At 41.4% G+C, this 27,911-nt stretch overlaps 1 protein-coding gene across 1 annotated transcript in view; it reads left to right on the top strand.

The window, feature by feature from the left end:
• The window catches only part of Lrrc7 (leucine rich repeat containing 7), a 471,125-nt gene that overhangs the window by 336,898 nt on the left and 106,316 nt on the right, over window positions 1-27,911 (top strand). Inside the window, exon 9 of the mRNA XM_051165943.1 lies at window positions 22,252-22,326. Within this exon, the coding sequence (XP_051021900.1) occupies window positions 22,252-22,326 (75 nt within the window). The remainder of the gene's footprint in view (window positions 1-22,251; window positions 22,327-27,911) is intronic.

The following is a 27,911-nucleotide window of genomic DNA, read 5'->3' as shown; positions in this document are numbered from 1 at the left end:
TGGGTGAATGGGAAAAGTGGGGCCTCCCCTTTTCTGAGGAATAGAGGAGGGGAGAGGGGGAGAGAGGGATGAGAGTGGGGCTGGGAGGAGAGGAGAAATGGGGCTATGACCAAGATGTAAAGTGAATAAAAAAATTTTTTTAAAGATTTGTGTGGTGGAGATGTGGATTGGTGAGGACGGTAAATAGTAAATGGTGCAGCAGGGCGTGTGTGCAGATAGATTTGACGTCAGCGGCTCTGGGGAGGGCCCTGCTTGCCCTGAGCACATATGTCTTGGTGTCATAAGAAAAAGAACATATGTACCACAGTTTCTTTATCCACTCTTCTACTGATGGACACTTAGGCTGTTTCCATGTTCTGGCTATTATGAATAAGGCTGTTATGAACATGGTTGAGCAAAGTTTCTTGTGTGCTGGAGCATCTTCTGGGTATATTCCAAGGAGTGGAATAGCTGCATCTTGAGGAAGCCCTAATCCCAGTTTTCTGAGATAGCACCAGATAGATTTCCAAAGTGGCTGTACTAGTTTGCATTCCCACCAGCAATGAAGGAACATTCCTCTCTCCCCACATCCTCGCCAGCATGTGGTGTCGCTTGAATTTTTGATCTTAGCCATTCTGATGGGTGTAAGATGGAATCTCAGAGTTGTTTTGATTTGCATTTCCCTGATGACTAAGGAGTACCCTATGAGAATATACAGGGGGAGGTAATCCCCCTCAGGAACAGTCATAGGGGAGGGGAATACTGGGAAAATGGGAGGGGGGGAATGGGAGGATACAAGGGATGGGATAAACATTGAGATGTAACAAGAATAAATTAATTAAAAAAAAGAGAGAAAAAATTATAATGCAAAAAACTTAAAAAAAAAAGAAGAAAAGAAAAAGAACATAGCAACAGAGATCTTCACCTCACTTTGTAACTGCATCTTCCTTACCTTTAAAATAGCATTGTTCCCACACGTCTCAGGGCCTTTGGGCAACCCTGGATGTAAGAAAATCTGCAGTAAACACTCCATGTATGATCTGAAGTTCAGTCACCAAAGACTTTGCAAGCTTTTCACATCAACACTTTAAAGATTTAGATCGAGGAAAATGATTGGGTATCTTAGGCTCTCTTTTGCTATGAAGAGACACCATGACCATGGCAACTCTTATGTAAAAGAAAGCATTTAATTGGGGCTTCCCTACGTTTCAGCAGTTTAGTCCATTATCAGCATGGCACACAGGAAGACATGGTGCCAAAAAGAACTGAGAGTTCTTACGTCTGGAACCCCAGGCAGCGGGCAGAGAGAGACATTGGGCTTAAGTATTTGAAACCTCAAAGCCTTAGCCCTGTGACACACTTCCTCCAAAAAGGCCACTCCTCCTATTAATGCCAGTCCATATAAGCTTATGGGGGCTGTTTTCATTCAAATCATTATCCTAGGATATGTTTATTTTTATGAAATTATAGTTATTGAAGTTGATTTATGATTTACTACAATGTAAGCTTCATGGTGTGTAATAAATCATCCTCTATATCAGCAGTTCTCAACCTGTAGAGTGTGACACCCCCCCCCCAAGACTATTGAAAAACACAGATATTTGCATTACAATTCATAACAGCAGCAAGATTACAGTTAGTTATAAAGTAGCAGTGAAAGTAATTGTATGGGTGGGGGGTCACCACAGCATAAGGAATTGTGTTAAAGAGTTGCAACATTAGAAAGGTTGGGAACCACTGCTTTATATAAATGGTTTTATTATTTTTGTTTCCATTTTGCAATTTTCCACAAGTACTTCTACTCACTCTTTTCCTTTTTTCTCTTTAATTTATTTATTCACTTTACATGTAGACCCTAGCCACCTCCCTCCTCTCCTACTAGTCCCACCTTCCCACGCTCTCCCCCCATCATCCCTCCCTTCTTCTGAGAGAAGTGAGCCCCTTCTTCTGAGAGAAGTGAGCGCCTCCACATATTGTCCCACCTTGCCACTTCATGTCACATCACGGCCAAGCACATCCTCTTCCGCTGAGGCCAGACACAGCTGCCCAGCTAGAGGAAAGTGATCCAATAGCAGGCCATTGCATTTTCATCAGTGACAGCCTCTGGCCCAGTTGCTAAGGGACCCAGATGAAGACTAAGCTGTCCATCAGCTCTATAAGTGTAAGGGCCCTACGTCCAGTCCATGCATGCACTTAGGCTGGTGGTTCAGTCCCCGTGAGCCCCCATGGTTAGTTGACTCTGTAGGTCTTCTAACATGGGGTTCTTGACCCCTTCAGGTCCCTCTATTCTTTCTCCAACTCTTCCACCAGATTCCCAGATATCCATCTAATGTTTGGCTGTGAGTCTCTGCTTCTGTTTTGACCTGCTGCTGGATAGAGCGTCTCACAGTACAATTAATTTGGCTCATGTCTGCAAGCATAGTAGAGTATCATTAATACTGAGAGGGACTGGCTCTCTCCCATTGGGTGGGTCTTAAGTTGTGTCCGTCATTGGTTGGCCATTTCCTCAAACTCGTCTACCTCTTTATCCCTGCCCATCTTGTAGGCAGGGTAAATTTTGGGTCAAAAGGTTTCTGGTTGGGTTGGTGTCTCCGACTTCCTTTGGAAGTCCTGCCTAGCTATAGGGGGTAACCACTTCAGTCTCCATAGCCCCTGCTGCTAGGAGTCTGAACTAGAGTAAGCCAACTCTTCCTAAGAGCCTACCCTGATAAGGCCTCCAGCTTGGCCTAAAGACCCCCACCCCACCCACTTCCCATCTCTCTTTCATCCCTACCACCCCCCACTCCTCCTTTCCCACACCTGGTCCCCACCCGGTTTCTCTTCCCCGCCCCCTCTTCCACCCAGTTCCCTCTCTTCACCTACTTCTAATGTCTGTTTTATTTCCCCTTCTGAGTGGTCTTAACCATTCTGGTGGGTGTAAGATGGAATTTCAGAGTCGTTTTGATTTGCTTTTCCCTGACGACTAAAGACATTGAACTTTGCTTTAAGTACTACTCAGCCATTAGAGATTCCTCTTTTAAGAATTCTCTGTTTAGCTCTGTACCCCATTTTTAATTGGATCATTTTGTTTGTGTTTAATTTCTTGAGTTCCTTACATATTTTGGATATTGGCCCTCTATCAGATATGGGATTGGTGAAGATATTTTCCCAATCTGTAGACTGCCATTTTGTCCTATTGACAGTGTCCTTTGCCTTATAAAAGCTTTTCACTTCCATGAGGTCCCATTTATCAGTTGTTGATCTTAGATCCTGAGCTATTGGTGTTCTGTTCAGTAAGTTGTCTCCTGTGATCAAGGCTCTTCCCCACTTTCTTTTCTATTAGATTTAGTATCTGGTTTTATGCTGAAGTCTTTAATCCACTTGGACTTAAAATTTGTGCAAAATGATAAATATGGATCCATTTGCATTCTTCTATGACTACATTCCACACTGTCATCATGACCCTCAAGAAGAAGAAATGTTGACATTTGCTCAACAGACCACTGGCTCTACTACTCAATATTTGACTGACATCAACATTTCAATACCCTTCTATATTATATGTTTTTAGTTTTAACAGTTCTTGCACATGTTTAGTTTCTTGCTAAGCACTTTGCCTTTTGGTTGTAGTTACAACTGTTTAGCAAATATAATCTCCAACCCACTGGGTTTTTTACTTTTACATAGCTACTAAATCTGTTTAATAAAATATGAACAATTGGGGCTGGAGAGATAGCTCAGTGCTTAAGAGCCCTATCTGCTCTTCCAGAGGTCCTGAGTTCAATTCCCAGCAACCACGTACGTGGTGGTTCATAGCCATCTATACTGGGATCTGACGCCCTCTGCTGGCATGCAGGTGCACATACAGATAAATCACTCATGCATAAATAAATAAATAAATCTTTTTTAAAAAATATGAACAGTTCCTACATAATCTTCAGGGACTTCTCCGTAATGATTCAAATAGTCTATGAATAAATTGGTTTCTTGCTCTTCAATTTTTAAACAATATATGCCTCTGAATTTAGAATTTTCCCTTCAATATCTTAGTGCTTTTGGGTTTTATGGAAAGAATTTCCGACGTAAAGCCACTTTCCACTTCTGAAACAAACAAACCACAAGAGCATGTGTGAGTGTGCGTAAAATAAAGTATCTTATACTGGATATTTTATAAGCCATGTAAATTCATTCTCAGGGTTGTAGGCACTGGAGGATTCAGTTTGGGGTTGGGGTTCACCGCCCCTGCTTCCAGGATGACCCAGTTGTGCTCTTTCATGGCAGAAGACAAGGGCAGAACAGTTGAACTCCCTCAGAAGCTTCTTTCCAAAGCATATCCATCTGGTTTGGGGATCACAGTCCACAGGGTGAATCACTTGTCAAATGCTCATGTCCTGATACCACTGCAGCGAGGATTACATTTCAGCATGGATTTTAAAGCCACATAATAAAAATCACCATATAATATATTCACTTCAATACCATTCCAGATTTTTTTAAAAGTTGTGCTCACAGTTGTAATTACATACATTATTCTGCCTGCTTTATGGATTCTTGTTATTCATTGATTTGTGGTAATTTCCAGTGCTTATCTGTTTAAAATTACCTTCTAATCTACTTTATGTTCTCTCTTGCTAGAATTATTAAATATGAATGTAAGCAAGAGATTCTGCATGCTTAATAATTGCAAGCAAGCTGGACATAGTGGCATATGCCTGTGTCCCAGTACTCAGGGAGGCAGAGGCAGGCAGATCTCTGTGAGTTCAAGGCCACCCTGGTCTACAAAGTAAGTCTAGGACATCTAAGACCACACAGAGAAATCATGTCTCGAAAAATTTTAAGAAAGAGAGAGAGTGATAGAAATGAAACCTACTTAATTATTTTATATATTTCATGAAAAATCCCAATAAAGAATGATTTTAAATATATATTTCTATTTCCTTAAAAACATGCTTCCTGTCTCCCTGCTTAGAAATATCCAGCATCAATTCCCCAGCATTAAGATGGACTCAGCATTTAGATCTTTCTGGAGAGGTCACTATGGGAATACTGGCAACTCTGAAATTATGCATAATGTGCCAGTTGCTAACAGAGCCTGCTACACAGGGGGCACTACGCTTTTGGGTTAAATGTACTTTTAAGAACAACTAAGTGAAAGCCAAAGCAGTATATCAAGAACAAGAGAAAAATATTTTATCTATAGAAAAGACAAAGACAATGTTTTGCCAATAATGCAAAGATGGATTTAACATCTCATCATTGTGAATTCATACAAAATTAATAATATTCAAAAATATCAGAAAACTTTTCTAAAAAACAGTTCGTAAAATAAGTCACCCAAGGATATATTAAAGAATTAACATTCTATGAAACTTCCTTATAGAGAAATGTAAAGAAAATATTCTGTATTCTATAAGCCACCTTTCAAATCTCTAGTGAGGCTGAAAATTACAGGAGAAAAGAGTTTTCATCTCAGAATTCATATGAATTTTATTTCTGTTTGTTTTTCTCTCTTGACTTTATAAAATTTTCAAATGAAAATTTGTGGATTGGAGATGCCCTGATCTATATACCTAAAAAGATCAATGGTTTGCAGACTGTGTGCTCAGGCACTATGTTCAATGAATATATTCTTATAGAAATTCGAAGTTATTGAGTACTTTTCTTAATGTCTTCACATGTAATTGAAATTCACTGAACTGTTAAACTACTTTTGTTAAAAGCATGACAGTACAAACATCCACTTCCCTAGTTTTCCCAAGGTTTGCTTATTTTTAATTACCTAAGATGCATGCACACTCAGAGGCAAGCAGTACCTATTCATTTCCTCCATGTTTAATTACAGCATGTTTTCTACATCTAATCAAATTTTACCAATTGTTCCTTAAGTAAAGATTATGTTAAAAGAACAAAATAAGAATGGATCATTACATAACAAGACATCCTATCTTTAGGCAAAGCATTTAAGCCTTGAGACATCCTGATTAGTAATGCCTCCACATGTCTGCATTTGGAGAACTAGTAAGACTTTGAATCACAAGCACATCAGAGGCATTGCCGGAAGTCATTAGCATGACAAGAAAACTTGAAAACTGAAACCCACTTCTACCGTTATTGCAAGCACATCACATCCTAGTCTGTCTTGGTCAGGAGGTGCAAACTGTATCAATTATTTCACAGAAGTTTTGCGATAAAGAGTGACTAATTATGCCCTGGAGAATGGAAAGAAGAGAGAACGCAGAAATTATGGCTCCAGGAAGCCACTAACCCAGAACAAACGAGAACAGGTGAAGACTAAGGAGAACCCACAGGTGAGAATGTTGGAAGTGCCTCCTGCTGCTGCTGTGACTTTAAAGCCAGGACTTTTGTATCCTATAGAGAAAACCACAAATGGAAACAACTGGTCTTACTGGTTTTCAATGTCACCACAGTGTGAAGAAATGTTGCTGGTAAAATAATAATGAGAAGAAAAGCTAAAAATCCCTTATTTTTCCAACCTCTCGTTCTCTCCAAGATGCTGTATTTTATGAAGAGCTCGTCACAGACCCACTTGTCAAAAAGATATGTGTAAACTCCAGATTTCCAAAGTAGACTATAAAAAAATGAGCTCCCATTAGAAAGCCAGTAAGTTTAATAAGCAGAAGCTTAACTCTGTCCTGAGAACAATAGAAATTCTTTCTGACTAGATTTTGGCACCATTTTCTCCAGAAATTTCTCTGTGACCTAGCAGAATACCCAGCTCCCACCTGGCCCTTGGGATGAATCATTTGGATTTAAAAACAAACAGTTCAGTCACTTTTAATCATCAGAAGCTTGTCCACGTGTGCAGGAAATGTTTAATTTAAGCTAGAACAGTAATGCGGGTGGAAGAAATACTTCCATTCTTCTGAAAAAGCAATCATTTTATTATAAACCGTCCTTTGAAGAATCAATCCCCCCCCGCAAGCAATATTAGACAGCCTTCCGTACAAGTTATGTAAGAAGCTTTATAATACAAAAGTGTGGCCATTATTACCATGCTGGATAAAGCTGTATCCATCTGACATAAGACAGTCGTTTGGGAAGAGGAAGCCCCAACTGAGGAACATGAACACAGGGACTGGTTAAAGCCATTGCATGTTCAGAGCTCACTCAGCTAGTCTGCAAGTCCTTGGAATGGTGGGCCAGAAGCAATGGAGGCCAGGCTTGTGAAGCTGCCAGGGAAGTAAAGACTCTATCATGCCCATCCATGATGTTTTTTTTTTTTAATTAAGACTGTGGTTCTAGTCAGCTTGGGGTGAAGAATCAGCCATGACTAAGAAGAGACCAGAACCACTGGAGTGAAATGGCTTTACTGGGACAGTTGATGCTGGTTGTTACCTGGAACTAAGAAATCTGCAGTGGTTAAGAGACACCATCATCATTAAGCATCATAAATCTGGGAGTGTTTCCTCCGGGTCAGCACACAGAAACTGTGGCACAGAGGGAGCTGAAGCTACACCTCATGGTGGCAGCTAAACTTGGCGTTGAAAGGACACCCAGGTGAACTGGTTTAGAAGGCATGAAGGGGTCATGGACAGAAATTGTGTCTTGAGGCCATGAGGGTCAAGGCTGGAGTAGGAAGAAATGCTGGCACAGCTTGTGGGTGAAGGTGCAGCCTCAGGTGCAGTAGAAGGCTCAACATTGAAAGGGTCATGAAAAGAAGTTGAGGCTTGGTGACATTCAGTAGGGTCAGAGTCCCTGAGGAGATCTCAGGAGAAGCTATTGGTGAAAATTCAGCCCTGCCAGTTGTAGCAAGAGACCCCACCATTTAGAAAATGTCGATACTTTGGGGTACTGCCGAGAACAGCAGCAGGTAGGAGTGGAAAGCGTACTATATGTGCTATGACAAGACCCTCGGAGAGAAAGACCTTAAATGAGAAAGCATTTAATTTATTTTTTATTTTACTGGGCCCAACTGTTGTGTGAGATTTTAGAATTTTAGAGAGATTTTGCAGCTTTAGAAAGAGAGGTATTTTGAAGAGGTTGAACTTTTAAAGAGTTTGAATTTTTAAAGACTTAGAACTTTAAAAAATTGGAATGTTTTATACTGTGTTGTTAATATTAGCCTACTATCTAGGGGATAAATAAAAAAGAAAAGGTTCTAGTTGAACAGTGATATGTTTGTGTGTCAAATTGACAAAAGATTGATTATGATGGCTAGTTTTATGTCAACTTGACACTAGATAGACCTGTTTTGGAAGGGGGAAATTCAATTGAGAAAATTCCCCCGCTAGATTTCACCTATGGTCAAGACTTGGGTGCATTTTCTTGATTGATTATTGATGTGAGAGGTCCAAGCTCACTGTACATGATATCACCCCTGGACTGGTGGCCCTGGGTGCTATAAGAAAGTCAACTGAGCAAGCCATGGGGAACACACCAGGAAACAACATCCCTCCATGTCCTACGCATCAGCTCCTGCCTCCAGGGTCCTACTTGAGTTTGTGCCCTGACTTGCTTTAGTTGTGGGCTGTAAAATAAACCATTTTCTCCCCAAGTTTCATATTGTTCTGGTGTTCTCTCACAGGAAGAGGCCTTACTCTGGAATTTGAAAGGAATACTTGATGAATGATTCAGTTAAAATAATTTTTCCAATGAAAATAGTTGCAGATATTTCTTTCATAAGAGGCTCTAAGAGCAATGCAACAGCTGTTGACACAGGATCTCAGTTCAGGGTTCCCACTGTCAACTATGCAAATAAACACTTGGTTTTGTGGTTTCAAACAGCAATAGCATAAATCATTTTGCTGGGTTTGCTAAGAAAAGAGATTTTTCATGTTTGCAGTTCTCATTACTGCAGTACCGTGATGGCCACCATGAATGGAATCAACCGACATCTATAATGAGAGGGCATGTTCTTTCAATTTAGTAAAGTACAAGTGATTCTGTCAACATTTTCAACCAGAAAAATTAAAGGAATGAAAACAACTTGAAGGAACCACAGTAAAGTGTGGTAAATGTGAGTTCAAGTTCACAATCAAGACTTTTCAAATAAAGCAACTGTACTATGTAGTCTGGGAGTGAAGCCTGGGTGTTGGGCTATGCATAGGTTGTGCGTTAACCAGAAAACAACCAGTGCATTTAAAAATAATAATCAGAGTTAAGCCTTCTGACTTATATGCCCAAATGGTAATATCTAAATATTAATAAATTAATAAGAAGTAGTTAATAAGAAATCAATAATATTAATAATTAAGAAGAAGAAGAAGAAGTTACTTGACTTCAGACTTCATAATAAACAAAACTATGTGGTGTTTTACCCATCCAACTCAATTATAATATAAGGTTTACTTCCAATACTTTGAAAGTGCTATTGCAGGCTGTTTAAGATAAGGTAAGTTATACAAGTTCATTGTTAGTTGATCAAATCATGATCATGTCAATTACTTATCACAAGAATACACATCCTAGGTGCAACAGATAGATATGACTCTATAGAAAGAAAAGGTAAAATAGTTAGAAAAGGTCTTCAAAAACCTCAGAGACATACAGAATATGGCATATCAAGATGTTTTTATTATTTCAAAGATACATTTATAATGAGACAAGTTAACACCAGGCAACATCTAGCCTACCTCAGAGAAGATGATGAGCATCAAAGAACCTTGCTGTGGAGATGGCTTCAAATGTGGCAAACAAGCCACTGGGGAAAATGTCCTCATTTCTACCACAGACAGAATTCTGTCTAAAAATGAGCCAGCTTGGGTGCAAGTAGAGTCGACAGCCAAACTCGGCCAAGACAGGGTAAGCAAGTCCTCAATAGTTCCTGCCTCACAAATGTGTCTGTCAGATGTATTGGGCCAGAAGGCTGAAGATGATGTGCCAACGTTATAGAAAAATTTTGGTGACTGTTCAGGCGGGAAACTGTCTCCATCATCTTCTCATTTGGGAAGCTGCTAACCTGTATATTCAAGTAATTAATTTTATTTCTTCTCAAGTCTCTGAGGGGGTTGAAGACCAAATAGTTTAGTTATACAATTAAGCTTAGTTGTTTAGGTGTTAAGAAGTTTTTAGGTCTAGACAGATGTTTTAAGTTCATAATGATGAAATATGATAGATATTGATTTACATTCAGAATTTTAGACTCACCAAGATAGGAAAGATATTTTCTTCAAAGCTGCCAAATACAAATAGCTAAAATACTATGAATGTAACCCATATATAACTCCTGAAAGTTATGTGGTTCTTCTTGCCGTAGGTAGTTTATTGCATATATTATAATAATATAAATGTATATATAAAATTATTTAATAAAAAATTGTAGAAAATAAAATAAAATCCTCAGTGATGAGTCAAAAACAAAAACAAACTAAAAACAAAACAAAAAAAAAAACCAAACAAACAAAAACACTGAAAATGATAAAAAGAAATATGAAGGAAATGTAATGGGGAGAAAGTGAACCTAAGGTGGTCTTGTAAGACTCCCACAGACATTTTAGTAAACCCCTGAAGCGGAAAGCCATGTGTACATGTATGGAAAGGCACTTCCTCGTGCAGGGAAGTAGTGCACGCCGGAGGTTGCAAGGCCAGAAGGGAGCAGTAGAATGTGAAGAGGAGGTGGCAACGAGCCAGTAGTGAGCAAGGGAGAACGCCTAGCCACTGGGTACCCTGAGTCAAGAAAGGCTCCGCTGGCGAGCCAGTAGTGAGCAAGGGAGAACGCCTAGCCACTGGGCACCCTGAGTCAAGAAAGGCTCCGCTGGGGCTCTCACTCAACCCTTTCACCTTCTGGCCTAGGCATTGCCTTATGTTACACAGCGTTACTGTTATCTCTTTGATTACTATGTTAAGCATGAACAGGAAGAGTTTTGGAGTGGAGGTTGTTGAGGTGGAGTCAGAGACGCTATTAAAGTCACTGTCACAATCCAGGGGAGAACAAGAACGCCTGAGGGAATCCGAGCAGTAGACAGGATAAGAAGTTAGTCTCTGAATCAGCTGTGAAGGTGTTGTCAGAAGATCCCACGGAGTTTGAGCTCTAAACTTTTCCCTCTCAGCAGAAGTAGCAACCCTCACAGACTTTTGGAGCTCACTAGAGGAACCAAAGAATTCTGATTTCCCACAGAGAGTCCTTTTGGTTTTATGAAGTCAGAATGGACCCAATTTACTTTATTGCTTCTAGAGCTCCACCTCTAAGTTCTAGCCTCTTGCTATGTCTTTCCTGGTCACTAACAGTAGCATTTTCCCCTTCGTTTCTTTCCATTTAGTTTTGGCTTCGTCATTTGGGCTGGAATGGAAGACAAATCTCTCTGGTGCCTCGGGTCAGATTACTGTTTATTCATGCCGCACACATTTGCCCTATGTTTGTTTGTGCAGATATTCTGTAAGAACTGAGGTTCCAAAGATTGATTAAACACAAGTTTGGCTTTTTAGAAATCCAAGCTTAACAACAGGAATACAAATTAGTGGGGCAGCTAACAGAAAGCTAGATGGAAAAATAAGATAGGAGAGCTGAAAGCCGGCTTCTATTGGAAAAGGTATGGAAGTTCAGAAAAGGAAAGCTTTGCAAGTAGAAGGGAAGAGAGCACAGCTCTGGGAAGGCACAGCAGCATGGCACGTGAGACAGCTGGGAGGGCTGTGTGGTGCTGGGCCAGTAGTGACCCTTCTGTAAAAAAAGGGAGAAACATTGGGAAAAATCGCAGCCAGCACAGCAGAGTCTTCAATGCCATCCAGTCATGGTTGGCAGCCTCTCAAAGGTCAAGACCCTACACATAAAAAGAGCCCTGGTATGAGTGATGACATACCAACAACTGTTCACTGCTAACTCACTCTAGGTATCTCAAGATGCAATGGGAGCTATAACTTCAATAGGAACAAAAAAAACCAGTAATCTGTGAAAATCACGGTGATTTAAGAAACACTGTGCTACCAGAAGCAAAGTGAAAACGGAGGAAATGAAACGGGAAAGGGTCGGTTTCGGAGCACGTAGGGAAAGCTAGTGTGTGGCTTTGGCTGCAGTATGAATAAAAAGTAGAGAGACGTAGCTAGAGAGGAAAGTGAACTGAAGATAAGACAGCTCCAGCAGCATGGAGTTTGAGTGCCTTTGAAACATGTAGGGGAAAATAACCAAAAGGAGAAATATATATGCAGGACTTATAAAAGGCTCGTGAGCATCTGGGGCTCACCAGCAGAGTTGGCCTATGTATATGATAAAGACAGAGAAATTAATGCAGAACTTATAGAAAGTGTGTAAAGTAACAAATACACAAATGCACAACTTCATAAAGTATGCAACGTTAACTGGTAACTCCATGATTCAACAAAAGTTGCACAATGTCAGAGAGCCTCGCCCTATTCACCAAGATGTCACACATCAGACTCTGAGGAACACAGGAAGAGTTACCAGGAAATGACTCCCCTTCTCTAGCGTGCTTGCTGCACAGCTGGGACACGGCATTTGCTGCCTTTCCCCAGACTCTCTACAATGCTGTTGAGTTGGTTCCTCCAGCTCTTTAACTCTGAGGAAATAGGTTCTTTCTCCAGCCTCATCTGTTGTGACAACTGAGATCGCCATTGTCTTTGTGGGCCACTGCTGCTCTTCCCCACCCTGGGTGCGCATTTTTATATGGTGTTAATAAGACAGAAACACAATAAAGAAAAATGTTCAGCTAGCAAAACATAAGCATGTATTTGTCATAACGTCATCCCAGGTTAGAACTCCCTATTCACCTTCAGGCACCTCCAACATCTCAGCATAAAACCACCTGTGTTTGTCAACAGTGAGAAGTGGCAATCATCTTGTCTGCCTTGCTGGCGTCAGCAGAGCACAGAAAACACAGGTGGCACATTGTCTTCTTGTTTGCTGCAAAGACTATTTTATGAATGAAATAGTCTGTAGTAATCAGTCAACAGAAAGTTTTTTTTCTCAATCCTGCCATAAGCTAGACAGCGTCTCCATCCTGAGAGAATTACAAAGAAGAATGAGGGATGCCCTTGCCTTCAGGTAGAGGTTATTTTTATGTATTAGAGACAGGCCACTATATGCATCTTAAGAAAATGGCATGTGACCAGCACCTAATCATCTCATGTCCCCTGAATATATGGGCTGTAGATTGACCATAGTAGATGCTGGGTTATTTGGAATTGGTGTGTTCACAGGGTGAATTATGAATAAAGAAATTAAGCCATATTCTTCATGGTACAATACTTTGTTGACCTTGAGAAATGAGTTGGACTTAATGTGTGTGGAAGAGAGGGCATGCTGGTCAGGAGGGCCAACAGTGAGTTCAACAAGAGCCAGAGGCAGGTCAGAGGAATGACGCAAGGTGCCTCCCCACAGCATAAGCTCTAATTTCATTTTCATGCAATAAAATGTTGCAAGCTGTGTGCCTGGATGTGATTAATGACCAACGAGGGAGCCATAGAGCTGACTTGGCATCTCTCCACCACCATGGCATGGGCAGAAATATAAGACTGATACCGAAGTAACCAGCCCAAGTGTCTGTTCACAACTCCACATGAAAGGGGAAAATAAACCAAAGCATATGCTACAAGAAAAAATATGGACAACATTTTTCATATGACAGCCATAAGAATTTACACTTTTAGCAAAAATTTACTAGCTTGTTCATGCTAAATAAAACAACACTAAAACTAAGTTTAGAAAAAAAATAACAGCACCTGCTCACAGGTGGAGAAAAGACTATCTTGTTACAAGAAGGGCAATAAATTATTTATGTATATATGTATATATACATGCTCGCACATATATGTGTATATATATATATATATATATATATATATATATATATATATATATATATATATATGTTCCTTTGTTATTAGGACATAGTGGCAGCCCATGCAGCTATGATTAACTCACCTGTGCACTCAGCAGTCTGTAGGTTGCTATTAGCAACTGGCTGACCGCTTGTAGAATCCTACGGACAACGTGATGAGGAAAAGCCCACAGTAGCACTTGTTCTTACATGATGGCAAAGCCAGGTGTCTTTAAGTTTTGACCACTCATTCATCCATTTATCAGCTACTGGATGAGTGGATAAATTTCCCCATCCACATTTTGCTCGCTCTCATATTGCACTGAGCAGAGCACAGTGTCTAGTAAATGTTTATAGTTGGTAAAGTTCAGATGAGCACACTGATCCCTCTCTCAGGCCGTAAGAATACACATCTATAAAGTAATATGGGAAAAGTAATAGTGCTGTGCCACTCATCTAGAATCTAGAAGAAGACGCACTTTAACAAGTGAGATCAGACCTGTAGGATTCTAACCATGACATATGAACTGAAGTTTCTGGTGAAATTTTCTCCAGCACACCAAAATGCCCTGCAGAAGTGATCTTCAGCTGAAACATGAAGGATGGATGGAATTAGTACAGAAAAGAAAAGTAACAGTGCTTTATTCAGAGATCTTGGCAGAGCACAAGAGGACAGAAGGCTGGTAAAGGTGAACCTATGTGAAGATAGCTTTCCCAGAGTTCCAGAATTATAAGTGTTAGAAAAACTATGTAGCCAAGAACATGCATTCTTTTAAGTTGCTGAAATACCAATTGGCTTAACAAAACCGATGTGTGTGTAATTGCCAAAGGTTGAAGTTACAACCCAAAAGCTCTTCGCTCATTTGTAATGTAAAACTTTGACTAAACAAAGCAAAAAGTATTATAATCAAAACAATTGAGCATGTACTTTTGAGTTGTATAACCCTGGTCCTTGTAGATTACAGCAATAAGATTATAATTTTACTAACTCACACAGTACCACTAGCCTTCACAAGGGTTAATAAAGAAGTCAATGTAGCACCAAGAGGGTACTTTAGGTGCATTGATGTACAACTGTATTGACCTTAATACACCTGGCAAGCAGTTCATTAAATTATTGTTTAAAATGAATTTTTAAAACATATTATTAACTAGCATTGTTCATGTAAGAGAATTCATACAAAGAAAAGTAAGGCTGAGACTATGAAAGAGCAACTAAGTGGTGTGAAACAAAAGGAATGTTTGAAACATGCAGAGCCATGCATGCTCGACTTTCAGTAGCTATGAAGCTATGGAGTGCAGGCCAAAAAGACGGGCAATAGTCAGTCAACTCATTCAGTGTTTCCTGTGGCACTTACGCTTATAACATTTACCACAATCTCGGACTCCAGATACATCTATCACCATTAATCTGTCCCATCTACGCGCCCTACGGCAAAAAAGATGGTGCAGACATAAGTGTTGGTTCCTGCTTCCAGTCAGTGAGATGCTCACAGATCATCAGATTGGTGGCACAGTTCCTCTGAGGTTTCCTTTTTCAGCAATTGGGCAAGACTCATAAAGTTTAATAGAATAAAAAGCCTTATGTGCCTGATATTGACTGCTGACTTGCAGAGAATTCCAGTTCTGAGTTGCACAGTGCTCACTGAGCAGTGCTGCCTAGCGACCCACAGGCATCCTGTTTTCTCAGTGCATCTTATGACTTGCAGGAGTTTCTGCGAGCATTTTTGCAACAGGAATATGGTTAATTTCAGGGATTCAGAGAGGCGCGCCTTCCTCCAGAATTTACAACTGCCAGTGTGGACCTCACAGCTGAAATAGGATGAAAGCTATTTATTGGCTTATCAACAAGAAAGTAACTATTTCATTTTTCATTTGTTGAAATACCTAACTTAGAAAAAACTATTTCTCTTGTACAGAGGAAGTAAAAGTTTATTGATTTTTAGATGTTAGCTCTCAGGAATATGTGGTGATGTAATTGCGTATGGAATATATCTAAATATTTTTCAGCATCTCAAACACTGAGATGAAGAAAATTAATCTATCACAAGAGCCACATAGCTTGCTCCAGATACAGTTTTCATTAATGAACAACTACACATCACTTGAAGATTCTAAAACTAAACATTGCCCCGAATATTACAAATTTTTGTCTTAAAAGTACCACCATGAAATTTCATTGAATCAATCGGTCATGAATGTAAGCTTTGTGTTTACACATTGAAATTTTTCCTTCCTTATGCTCTTTTTGTCTGTTGCTAGGAAGGCACCAAGTCTGACAGATGCAGATGATGTCTAGGGTCCAGCACCAGTATTGAGGGGATACAGACTCTGCAAGTCCCTTTTTGTCCTGCATCGGAGCAGGTTTAATAGTGAAGGGAGAGCAGGCAAGATACTTCTGCCATGTTCCTGTGGGAAACAGCAGGTGGGAGAGGGTAAATAAAAGGGGCAACAGAGACAGTGATGAATAAAATGAGAGCAAGGCTGCTGCTGGGAGGGGCCCAGTGGAGACAGACTGAGTGTGCATAAATAAGAGATGAACTCAAGACTGGTGTCTGTACAGATCAAGAGATCAAAACACGGGTAAGACGTCCCCTGGATGGGGAGACCTGGCGGCACTCAGAGGAAGGATAGCAAGTTACCAAGAAGAGACTCGATATTCTAAGAGCATATATAGGGGGAGGAGGTCTCCTTCAATTACAGACATAGGGGAGGGGAGAAGGGGAAAGTGGAGGAAGGGAAGAATGGGAGGAAACAGGGGAAGGGCTAACAATCGAGATGTAATATGAATAAATTAATAAAATTTAAAAAAAACATGGGTAAGAAGGTCACACAAACTTGGGAGGTACAGTTGTAGTGTACAAGAATCAGAAAAGTTACTGAAAATATATAAGTTCATTGCAGTAAATTTAAACTAAATGTGCACCCAACTCAACTTCAACCAGGTCCTAAGTGGGCTACTTTATGCTATAAGAATGTGATTTTGTTGGGGGAAAGGCAGTGTTTCGGGGGCGTTGTTATTGTCGTTTTGTTTTGGGTTTACAAATGATTTTTTGGTTTTGTCTTTTGTTGTTGTTGGTGGTGTTTTGGTTTGGTTTTTTAGAGACAGAGTTTCTTTTGTAGTCCTGGATGCACTGGACTCACTTTTTATGTAGCCCAGTCTAGCCTCTAATTCATAGCAATCCGCCTGCCTCTGCCTCCCGTGCTGTGATTAAAGGTATGTGCCACCACACCCAGCTGGTTTTGTCTTATTTTTAAGTCAAGTTCATACTCTGTACTCTTAGCCAAGTAGTGGGGCTATAGGTATGAGCTATTACCTCTGGCACCAGAGAGATGCAATAAAGAGAAAATCCATGCATCAAGAGAAATGCTTTGGCTAATTGTCTGCTTATTTTTGTAACTATACACATAGGAGCCTAAGGCTGAAGTTTCAGATGGGTAGAGTCAGTCTGCTTGGACTGTCACTACTTCAGGGACCAGCAGTGAAGGTGGAGGAAGTAGAAGGAAATGACACTTTAGACAAGGGTGAAAAATCATCTCCAGAGTGCAAGACAATTTCCTGAAGGACAGTTGTTAAATAGCAATCACCCAACCCCCACCTAAGGCATTTGTCAGTGATATGAAAGGAGGCCAAAGCCAAGTTCCATCTCTCTGCAACAAATGCTGGTATAGTTGCAGAAAGGGCAGAGGGAAGACCCTTGCTAAGCTCCGGATACTGCACCAAGAGTTTGCTAAATGGTATGCTGAGAAACTGTCCATAACACATCTATGCTTAGGAAGGAAGAAGAGAGAACAAAGGTAGTTAGTGGTAAGCCGCACTGGTTAACTGATGCATGGGTTTTGTGGGATGCTGGGCTAAGTGAAACCGCCACACAAGGAGGGGTGGTGAATACATGGTGCCGAGACTGCACATAGCTGAGACTGCAAGAGTGCCACTGATCACTGTGGTGGAAATCTGCGTTATCTTACAAGAGTGATTGATAAGGGTTTTAGGAAACTATCAATTAGGAGCATGAGTTGCTTTTTTGTTCAATTCAGATGGGCTTTCAAGGGCATTCCCACGAATAAGCTGCTTTGGGAGAAGCTGGAAACAAAGATGACAAGGGAGTTCGGATACAGCCTTACAGCATCTCAGTGTCACGCTACAATTCAAATACCAACGGCGAGAAGGATGTCTGTGCCAGCCAGGGCTCGGCAAACAGGCCCAGGATGACCAGATGGTAGCAGGAAGCATGCAAACCGCAGAAAATGGAGCTCCTCATGCCAACAGGGTGTTGGGAGAAGACACTGAGTAAACAGGCCAGATGTGGCACGTTCTGTGTAATCTGAGGCTTGTAGTCTTTGTGTAATAGGAAGCTTTACAAATGGGAGTGAGCACATTGGCGTAGTTCCTGGCTAAAGTGAGCACAGAGGTGGGAAGACGTGAATGGCTACCACTTCTAGAGAAAGAAAGTAAAGCCAATTCACATTATGAGGCCAAAGTATACATAACGTTCTCTTTTAAACTGACAGTCTAGCAAGATCAGCAAATTTGAGGTCTTAAGTGGACGGCAGTGCCATAAAGTGAGATGTCTGAAAGCAGAGTTGCTTCCCTTGACCAAGCCAGGAAATGTGAGCTCCCTGAGCTACCTCCCAAGAGGCCTGTTCTGTGCTGTTGTTGTTCCTCCATTCCAGAAAATAACAGGGGCTCGGTTCATGCTGAGCAAGCCTGTCAAAAAAGGCAAGGCCAAACTCTAGCAGCTGACCTCTTCTCACTAACAGGCTCTTCCCGAGAAATAACCATGGACACGTGGACGACTGTCATTTCCCAGGATGACTCTGGTCCTGATCTTAGTCACCATGGTCCATGCAGCTTTAAGATCAGGCTACCCTCGGATGCTGGTTGTACAACTTGAGCTGCGTTCATTTATTTCTTTTAGGCGCAGGTCTCTGTGAAGTAAAGACTAAAGCTAACTCACCAAGTACTGAGCACCAAGTGGTTTGACCGTGGATGAAACATTTTCCACAAAAGTTCATCTTTTGGGAGCTTAGTGTGGGTGGGACAGTGCCAAGAGGTGACTGCGCCTTTAAGAGATAGAGCCTAACTAGAGATACTTAAGACACTGAAGGCCTTGCCTTTCCCAGGAATTAATGTAGTCCTCACATGGGGAGGAGCTGGTTGGTCCTCAGGAGTAAAAGCTTCTGTAGAGAAAGCCAGCTTGCATTTTCCTTCTGTCATCTTACGGTTAGTTCTCTGCTATGTTGTAATACACCAGGGAGACCTTGATGAAATGGAGCCTGTGGCCACCACAAGTGCTAACCTGGTGAGCCTCTTTACTTAATAAAGTACCAACCCGTGGGTATTTTGCTGTAATGATGGGATTGGATTTAAGCAAAAGCTCTCAGAAGTCTCCCCCTGTGGGTGGTAATACCATCATCACCCAGAACTGAGAAAGAGCCTGAGACAAAAAAATGACAGCATGGATCTGCCTATCCCCAAACCCCTCTTCAATATTACTCGAACTGTCTATCAGCAATGATACCTCCCTCAATGATTTCGTAAAATGTGTTACTGAAAATAATCTGTGGGAAAACACCTTGGTGGAGCTTTGAATGAGTTGGTGGGACTGTCCCAACATGCACAGAACCTTGGTTTGGCCCCCAGTATCATATAAACTAAGTATGTTGGCACAGGCCCGTAACGTCAGAAATTCAAAGTCATCCTTGGCTACAAAGTGAGTTTGAGACCAGCCTGGCCTTTGTGAAGCCCAGCTCAGAAAACAAACAAAACCTTTTAAAAGTATCTTACGAGAGAAAGTATCCAACACATTTTAGCCTTTGTTGGTTATTGTTATTTTTGTTGTTGTTGTTGTTTGTGTTTATGTTTATTTGATACAGGAAACACTATATCTGAAAGAAGATTAGATAATTTCCTTTGGAAACATCTAACCAGGAACATCCCCTGCCCACTGACACAGACTTTATTCTGTCCCTGTGCCTGTGATAATTATTTCTAGTGCAAATGTGGAATCAGATGAAGCCAGACCTGCTTGCTTATAACAACTCTGCTACATTTAGAGATGAGTGAGTGGAAGCCACGTTCTCTACTCTAGACCACGAGGGCACCTTACCATTTCTCCTCTCGAGCTCCCTCCAGAAGCGCTGCACATTGCCACTTTATTTAAGATATCTTTGCACTTGGGCATTCAGCAGAAGCAAAATTCTGATATCCACATGTGACCTTCTGGCATCTATAGAACAGGACATTCAAAGAACAGGAGGCAGGACAGCCCCACCACTGTCTGATTAGGTTCTTGGGTGCTGTAGTGTCTTCTTGTGCGGAAGAGATATCTCCAGAGTGAATGAATTCACAGTGAATACCAAGCTTACCCTTGACTTAAACTCCCAAGTTTACTCACTGTTTGCTTCTGCGCCCAGACTTCTGGGCTTGGTCTGGGCACAGGAGACTCTAAACAAACCTCTACTGGCTGTTGCTTTCTGAGTAATGGCCTGCCTTCCGGAATCTTTAGATATCTTGCTACGCTCACTTTGTCATTTCACATATTGGCTCTCCTTCCCTACATGACATCATATTTTCCCCTATTCCATCAATATACTTATCTGAGTATTTAAATGGGATGCATAAAATTCAAAAGACATTAAAATATTCATAAGAGATTGTGGCTTAAAGTATTTTAATTAATTATTAATCAATTACATTTTCTCAGCAGTGCCTTTCATTATTGTCACTAGAATACCTATTTGTTCACTCAACAATTACTGAAATATCACATCATTTTCTTCCTATATATTCCTGAAAGTGCATGAATTAGAACAAAAGCTTTAAATTTTTATGAGCATTTTAGTGGAATTGACTCTGAAATAAAACAGAGAAGAATAAAATTAATGTAACCTTGAAACAGGCCCAGACCGTTTGGAAGTGACCTTTCTGTCTCCAACGAAATTACCTGAAGAGGTTAGACAATCTCAAGGCATGTTGTACATCACAACTGAGAAAATAAGTTGGCTTTTCATCAAGTGCTAAACAATTTCAGTCATCCAATTTTGTGTATCAGGGTTTCAAATGTAGGCTATGAAATCCATGAATAAAACATTCACCACTTGTGAGAGCCAAAGGGATTGTAATAAAGCAAGTGTGTTGTTAAATAAAAGGTTTAAGAGAAAATGAAAGAAAGTTTCTGAAGCTGAAGTTAAGCTTCCCTTGTGAGGTGCAGATTTCAGATGTTACCCAACAAACTGAAAGGGTAAAGGGTGAAAAAGAATTTAAGCACCGATGACCGGGACATTTAGAGGAAATGATGTGATTTGTTGTTGTTTTTTAAATGCATCCAGTGAATTTTGCCTTGAGACTGGGACAGAATTCCAACATTTTTTTTAAAAAGCAGTTTTTACCATCTCTTATGGGATGTGTGTCAGAAGACATTCTTAGCACAATTATAAAATCAAAATATCAATCAACTTTGAAAAATGTTAAAGATGCTCTGCTTTCTGCAGTATTACACATTCAGAATTTTAGTTCCTTATGTAAAAATAAGCATAGGCATGTTATTCATATGCACATTTGCTTCTGTCATTACTCAATCCTGAAATTATATGTGTACCAAGAAATGTTTTAAAATAAATTTCTGTATGATTTTTGTCAGCAAAGGCTTAATTCGTATACCACTTTTCGGATCTATATGCCTAGAGTCACCTAGATTTCTCAGCACAAGGGGTCTGCCAGCGGTAAAGTTTAGCCAGCCTGCCCTAGAAGAAAAGTAACTCTAAGGCACAAAAGAGCTCTGTGTCATCATCATGAAAAACAGTTCTTGGTGACAAAGGGAAGAGAGGAAGCCAAAGGCTCTGGGTTGTGACTACCACATCTCGGTTCTGCAATGCTCTCTGCCCACAGGCATTCTGTGTGAGGTTCTCAAACACACAATGAGAACCTAATGTGTGCAAAGAGCCTGGGCCTTCAGATGCTGATACCACTTGGGCTGGCTCAGGGGTTAAAAGTAAAGATTGCTCTTTTAGAGGGCCCGGGTCAATTGCCAGCATCCACACTGAGGCTCCATAACACCAGTTCAAGACGATCCAGTGCCTACTTCTGGCCTCTCTGGTGCTGCATACGTATGGTGCCCAGACATGCATGCAGGTAGAACACCACACACATAAATAATAAATAAAAAGGTCAAAAGTTTAAAGAAAAAATCTTAAGTTATGCAAAAAATTACCAAGTAATTAAAGAACAATTAATGTAAGAAAGATAACTAAGCTATATTAAAGAAATAGATTAAGATGTCTGAGTAATGGGTCTTAATTTTTATCATAATTGTTCTGACTGTATCTAAATCATTCTAGAGGCCCGCTGATCCCTCTATACTGCTTTTTTGGGGCTTGGGGGTTTTTTGTTTTGTGTTTGTTTGTTTGCTTCTTTTGGGCGATCTCTTAAACTTGAAATTTATTAGATTAATAATGATTCTTAAAAAGAAGATCAAGACTCAAGAAATGGCATCTAATATCTATTTTCAAGGAACACTGACTTGGTTTGTCTCTCCTCTCTTTCTCCCTGCCTCTCACCCAGCCTGAAGTTCTGGATCAAATACAGAATTTGAGGGAGCTATGGATGGACAACAATGCATTGCAAGTGCTGCCTGGGGTACGTAAGCTTTGCCATGCATGTGTTCTGACAGTTGGTTATGGTTACCCCCCCCCCAAAAAATCTCATTTAATTTGCTTGTCTCCTTGTGATGTTATGCAGTGATGCAAAGCCTGCATGACAGTAAGTGTGGATGTAAGAGAGGTCACCACACAGTGGTGGGTGATTCACACAAGGGCCACTGAGCACAAGAACAGTTGTTTATTTGATGACCAAGGTGAGTCCTAACAGAGCCAGTCACTCAGGTAGCGCATACAGCGTGGGTACTCTGCACAAAGGATGACTGGCATTTTGGGAAGACAGAATGAAGCTCTTCAGTGCATGGCCTCATTGCACTGTTTGAAATGGCATGCAGTCTGAAACGTTTAAAATCGATTGTTTCTGAGATTTTCCAGTTAGGCTTTTTGGACTGTAGTTTATGACAAATAACTAAAACCATGAAAACCGACACCTCAGAGGCCTACATTAGTGTAATCTCTGCCAGACACAGTCACTTGTACTATTTTTGCTGACGCTAACTGAGACTCTTCTTGATGCACGCTATCTCTTTGGGTTCCCGTTGCGTGTTTTTAATCGTTAATCCCTCATCTCCATTCTCAGCATTTGGAAAGCAAAGTGATGCTTTTTAGGGCCTCCAGCTCTGTTTGTCTTTAATCTTCTGTCTTTGTGACTTTTTTGCAAAAAGAAAACATCTGAGGATTCTCTTGATGTCCATTATCCTCCTCACTGGATTTTAAAAGCTGATAAGTTAGTTCACGGTTGTTCTAAGACACTTTCCTCTTACAAAAGCAGACAGATGACTGCACGGCTGTCCTTCCTTTTGCTGTTATAACTCTTCTGTGAGAGAAATGGCTTCCTCCGCTTCTTGCCCAGTAGAACCCACTTACACCTCTGAACATCACAAGGATCCAACCCAACACAAGCGGAGCCAGAGTTAAGTTTTCCCTCTGTGAGAGGTGGTTCCGTGATTCCTCCCCTGAAGCAGGTTCACCTGTTGGACTCTCCAGAGAGACTGTTGCTGAAGTCCCTATCTAGTGAAAGACTGGCTCCTGGAAACAGCCCTGCTGCTAGTGGCCACACACTGGAAAGAGTGTATACTCACACATGTCCCTCACCGCCTTTCCTGGCCATCCCAACACACATATCACTGAACAATGAGTCAAGGCAGGTAGAGGGAATCAATTTTCAGCTAAGACAGAGGTTTCAATATTTCCTCAAAGCAAATTTTACTATTCTTTTGAATTTACTTTAAATTATTTCACAGGTAACATACACAAGGCATTTATTCTCTGTGAACAAGCACGAGCCCGTAGAAAGGGAGGTATCTGGGAAAACAGTAAGGACTTTTATTTTGGAATGGCTACATCTACAGCATCACAGACGTAAACCAGGAAGTTTGCCCACTGTGTCCTTACTGATTTACACAAGACTGTGTACTAATGCAATCAGAAACTGTGCCAGCAGCAGTCAGGGACCATGTAGTCAGCTCCTCAACTGGACTGTTTGGGAAACTCACATAATAGTAACTCCAGAGAAGAAAATTTGTGAATTTAAGTGGTTGTTTACTTGTTTGTTTATTTATTTATTTACTTTTGATTTTTTTCAAGGCAAGGGTTCCTCTGTGTGGCTCTGGCTGCTCTAGAACTAGCTCTGTAGACCCAGCTGGCCTTGAACTCAGAGATTCGCCTGCCCCTGTTTCCCAGGTGCTAAGATAAAAGGTGTGCACCACTACACCTGGATTAAGCAGGTTTTTAATAGTCTACTGTTCTAGTGTTTTATTGCAACCTATCACTGTTTGATAAATTTTATTATAGGCAAGCATACAGAGAAAGTCACAGTCTGTACAGGGCTGGGTCACAAGCAGTTTCAGACATCCACAGAATGTCTTAGAACATGCTCTTGTGAATTAAGGGAGACCAGTGTATGAGAATGCAGATAAAACACCTCTTAATTCCCAAACAGAGATGGAAAAGTCAGAATGTTACCTAGCAACAAGTTTACACCAGCTTCTTCAATAGATTAATTTACTCAAAGCCACTTTTACTTTCCATTTGCTGTGTGAGGCACTGCCTGGTTATTTTATAAATATTTACCTTTGGAATCCTCAAACAAACCCTAGGAGTAGGTTCTGTCCAGCCCAGGGTCACAGAGCCAGTGATCTCTGGGGCTGCAAATCAAAGCAGCTGCTTTTACCCAGCAGTGTCTGACCACACAGTGTGTGTTACCCTGTTCTCTGGAACTTGTACAAGGTACAGATGAGAATCAGAGTCATTGAACTTTCTACAGAGGTTATATTTTCAGAATTCAGAGTCTAAACAGGTAAGTAGTGAGACTGACAATCTTGCCCAAGACCTGTCTCTTTCAAAAATTTTGCATCTAATATACTAGCTCAGCTGTGGCCCGTGGCTAATTTTATTTAGCATGCTTTGATTTTTAATTTGACATTTTGCTACGCCCTGTGTGTGAATATGACATTCCTTCCAGCTTAAGTGGCCTCAGCCTGCTCTCCAGTTCTACATGGTCTTGGCTGCCTGCTCGTCTCCAGTGCAGTCAGCAACGCAACCTGTCAGTCAGTCTCAAAAATGAATATTTACTGTATAAAGATGTGAAGGGAAAGCACACCCACTTTTTCCTTTGCTCGTGCATCCTAACATAGTAAGTTAATGTACTTATAGAAGCCTGGACTCTTGTTTTTTACTCATTTTCCACAACTCGGAGAGACAAATAGACTGATCAAGATGGAGATCTACAAAACTCTGTCTTCTAACTATCAATCCAAAGTTAACACACAAAACTATGGCCCAATGGTGTATGGGCTTATATTGTTTCTAAATATTCTGGCACCTTCATCATCCTGTGATTTCCACTCTTTCTTCTGTCACTCACGTTCGGACACCCCCTCTGCACCCTGAATAGTGCTGGCATCCCCACGAACTGGAGACCTTTGCTGCAACATAGGCTTCCTTTAGAAGGTGTTTGAAAGACTCAAAAATAAACGCCCGAGTGTTGTTTCCCTTCCAGGGAGTGCTTAGAAACTGCACAGCCAATGCTGGTCAGCGCTGGAAACAGCAAAGCAGCAGCAGCATTGAGAGCAGCTTCGAGGATTAAAAAACCCTTTTCCTGACTAAGGAGCACGAAAGTGAATGCAATGCCGAAGCACACAGGCTCCTTCACCCCTGGAAAATAGAGGGCTACCATGACTCATACTGTCCTTGGGATGGGACATGATCGTAAAGTGGCAGTTCCGAGTTGGGAACATGCCACCTGCTCCCTTCTTGCCCTCCGTTCTGGAAGCCAGCTCCCCTGGGACACGCAGAGGCAGGATGGGGCCCTGCGCTGATGAGCGTCATGGGGGACAGGGTGGTCTTCAGTCCAATCCAAGGAAGGTTCAGTTTCAGCTCCCGCACTCATTCGTGGGGCAGCCTGGGAATGTCAGGAAGAAAGATGTGTCCGTTCTTCACGAATGAGGAGCTTTCTCTAGTCTCCATCTGCTGGAAATGCGGGGTGCAGCTTCCCAGGCCCCTTCGGGTTCCCTTTTCTGATGAGAGCCTCCTCGTTCACGGCCAGAACCCCACTGTGGGCAACCTTCCTCCAGTAGCCCACAAATGCAGGATGTGAAGACCCTCCGGTCCTGCTCAGACACCTGAGGGGTTGAGAGAAAGCTTGGCTGGAGACTGTTGTTTTTAATTACCAGCACAGCCTAGTAATTGTTTATTATTATGCCTATACCTATTATTATTACATCAGTATAACCTGCTAGCAATCAGTCAAGACACAGACACTTGTTATATTTTAAAATAGCCTTAGTTAACCAGGGGCAGGGCAGACATTAATCCTCTAAACTACCTCCCATAGTGGGGCAGGTATGGGATCCCTGCCCCAGTCCCATGGCATCTAGTTCTAATAATTTCTCTCAAGCTACCTCCCATCCATAATCCCAAATACTTGCTAATGTTCTTCATCCTCCATCGGTGCCAGCCATGTGCTTCTCTTCCATCCAACCCATGGTGGCCTTCTTCTCCTCCAGTCTCTCTTCTTCTTCCCAAGATTCTCTCTGTCTTCCCAAGCCCAGCAACCTTAGCCACACCTGTCTCATTTGCCCTGCCCAGGTGTGTGGCTTTTTATTAGCATCAAAATAGATGCCATCCTCCAACAGGGGCTTTCTCACAATGTCCTCACCACAGGCCAGGTGTACAGGTCTGCTTCCTTCCTTCCCTTCCCTTCCTCCTGTCCTCTGTTGTTGATTCTAAGAGGATTCTTTCTGGAACTCCCATCATTGCCTCTGCTTCCTAGGAATCTTCACCCACAGCCTTAAGCTCCAAGCCTCAGTGCCTGCTGAAAAGCAGCTGCAGACAGTGGCTGTGCGATAGGCTGGCGAGTCTGCTTTCCTGGGAGGCCCAGGGAAAGGGGTAGGGGATCATTACAGCTGATCCACATTGCAAATTGTATCACAAGAATATAAAATACTAAATTTAAAATATGTAAAAACTCTTAGTGTCAAGTGTCTGTCTATTGATTAATTTTGCTGGCTTATTTATGCTCTAAGGTGCATGAATTGCTATGCAATCAAAAAACATGAGACACTTATCTGGAAACACCCTGAAGCAAAGGAAGATGCAGACTTTTGCCTAACTGTTTCCTGTTGTACATGTGCAAGCTGAGTGACCACAGCAGGGGCTGAACCGCCCACCCTGTGCAGTCAGTCAGAAATCCTTGACTTGACTTCACCTCTTTCTTGAGTCAATCCTTCTTCCTCCTCACGTCCGCTGCCTTAGGAACTTGGCTACTACACAGACAAAATACTTTGTCCAGGAGCCAGTAGTTCCTTATTGTCTGAGGGATTCTTCCAAGACCCTGCATACCGCAGGATAAAATCCAGAGACACCGAAGTTCCCTATAAGAAGCAGAGCAGTGCTTGCAGCTAAGCATCTGAGCCTTCCAAACGTCTTAAATCCTCCCCAGACTCTGGGTAATAGCCACTACAACAAAACGCTCTACAGCCACGCCATTTAGGGTATGGCAGCAAGAGGGAACTCTTCAGTAGTTTCTCTTTATGTGTTTTTTGTTTGCTTGGGGATGATCTCCTTCATGTTTCTTGCTGGGAACTTCCTGTAACTTTGCATATTTCTGACATATGATTGGTTGTGATGCCTCAAGCCCATGGCACAGCATCTAAGAGGGTCCTAGATTCTAATCATGAGTCTGCCTTTGTTAACACCCCTTGAACTTACTTTTTCTTTTTCTTTTTTTATAGTTCCTCTTTTTTTTTTTATTTAATTAATTTCTTCAGATTACATCTCAAGTGTTATCCCATACCTTGTATCCTCCCATTTCTCCCTCCCTCCCACTTTTACCCTATTCCCTTTCCCTATGTCTATGACTGAGGGGGACCTCCTCCCTCACTATATGGTCAAAGGCTATCAAGTCTCATCTTGGCAGTCTGCTTATTCTTTCTCTGAGTGGTACCAGGCCTCCCCGCCACAGGGAAGTGGTCAAATATAGGGCAACAGAGTTCATGTCTGAGACAGTCCTCACTATCCAATCAACTGTGGATAATGTCCTGTCCATTGGCTAGATCTGAGAAG

The sequence above is a fragment of the Acomys russatus genome, chromosome 23, assembly GCF_903995435.1.
Source record: "Acomys russatus chromosome 23, mAcoRus1.1, whole genome shotgun sequence".
Classification (NCBI taxonomy): Eukaryota; Metazoa; Chordata; class Mammalia; order Rodentia; family Muridae; genus Acomys; species Acomys russatus.
This window is presented reverse-complemented; position numbering and strand designations above follow the sequence as displayed.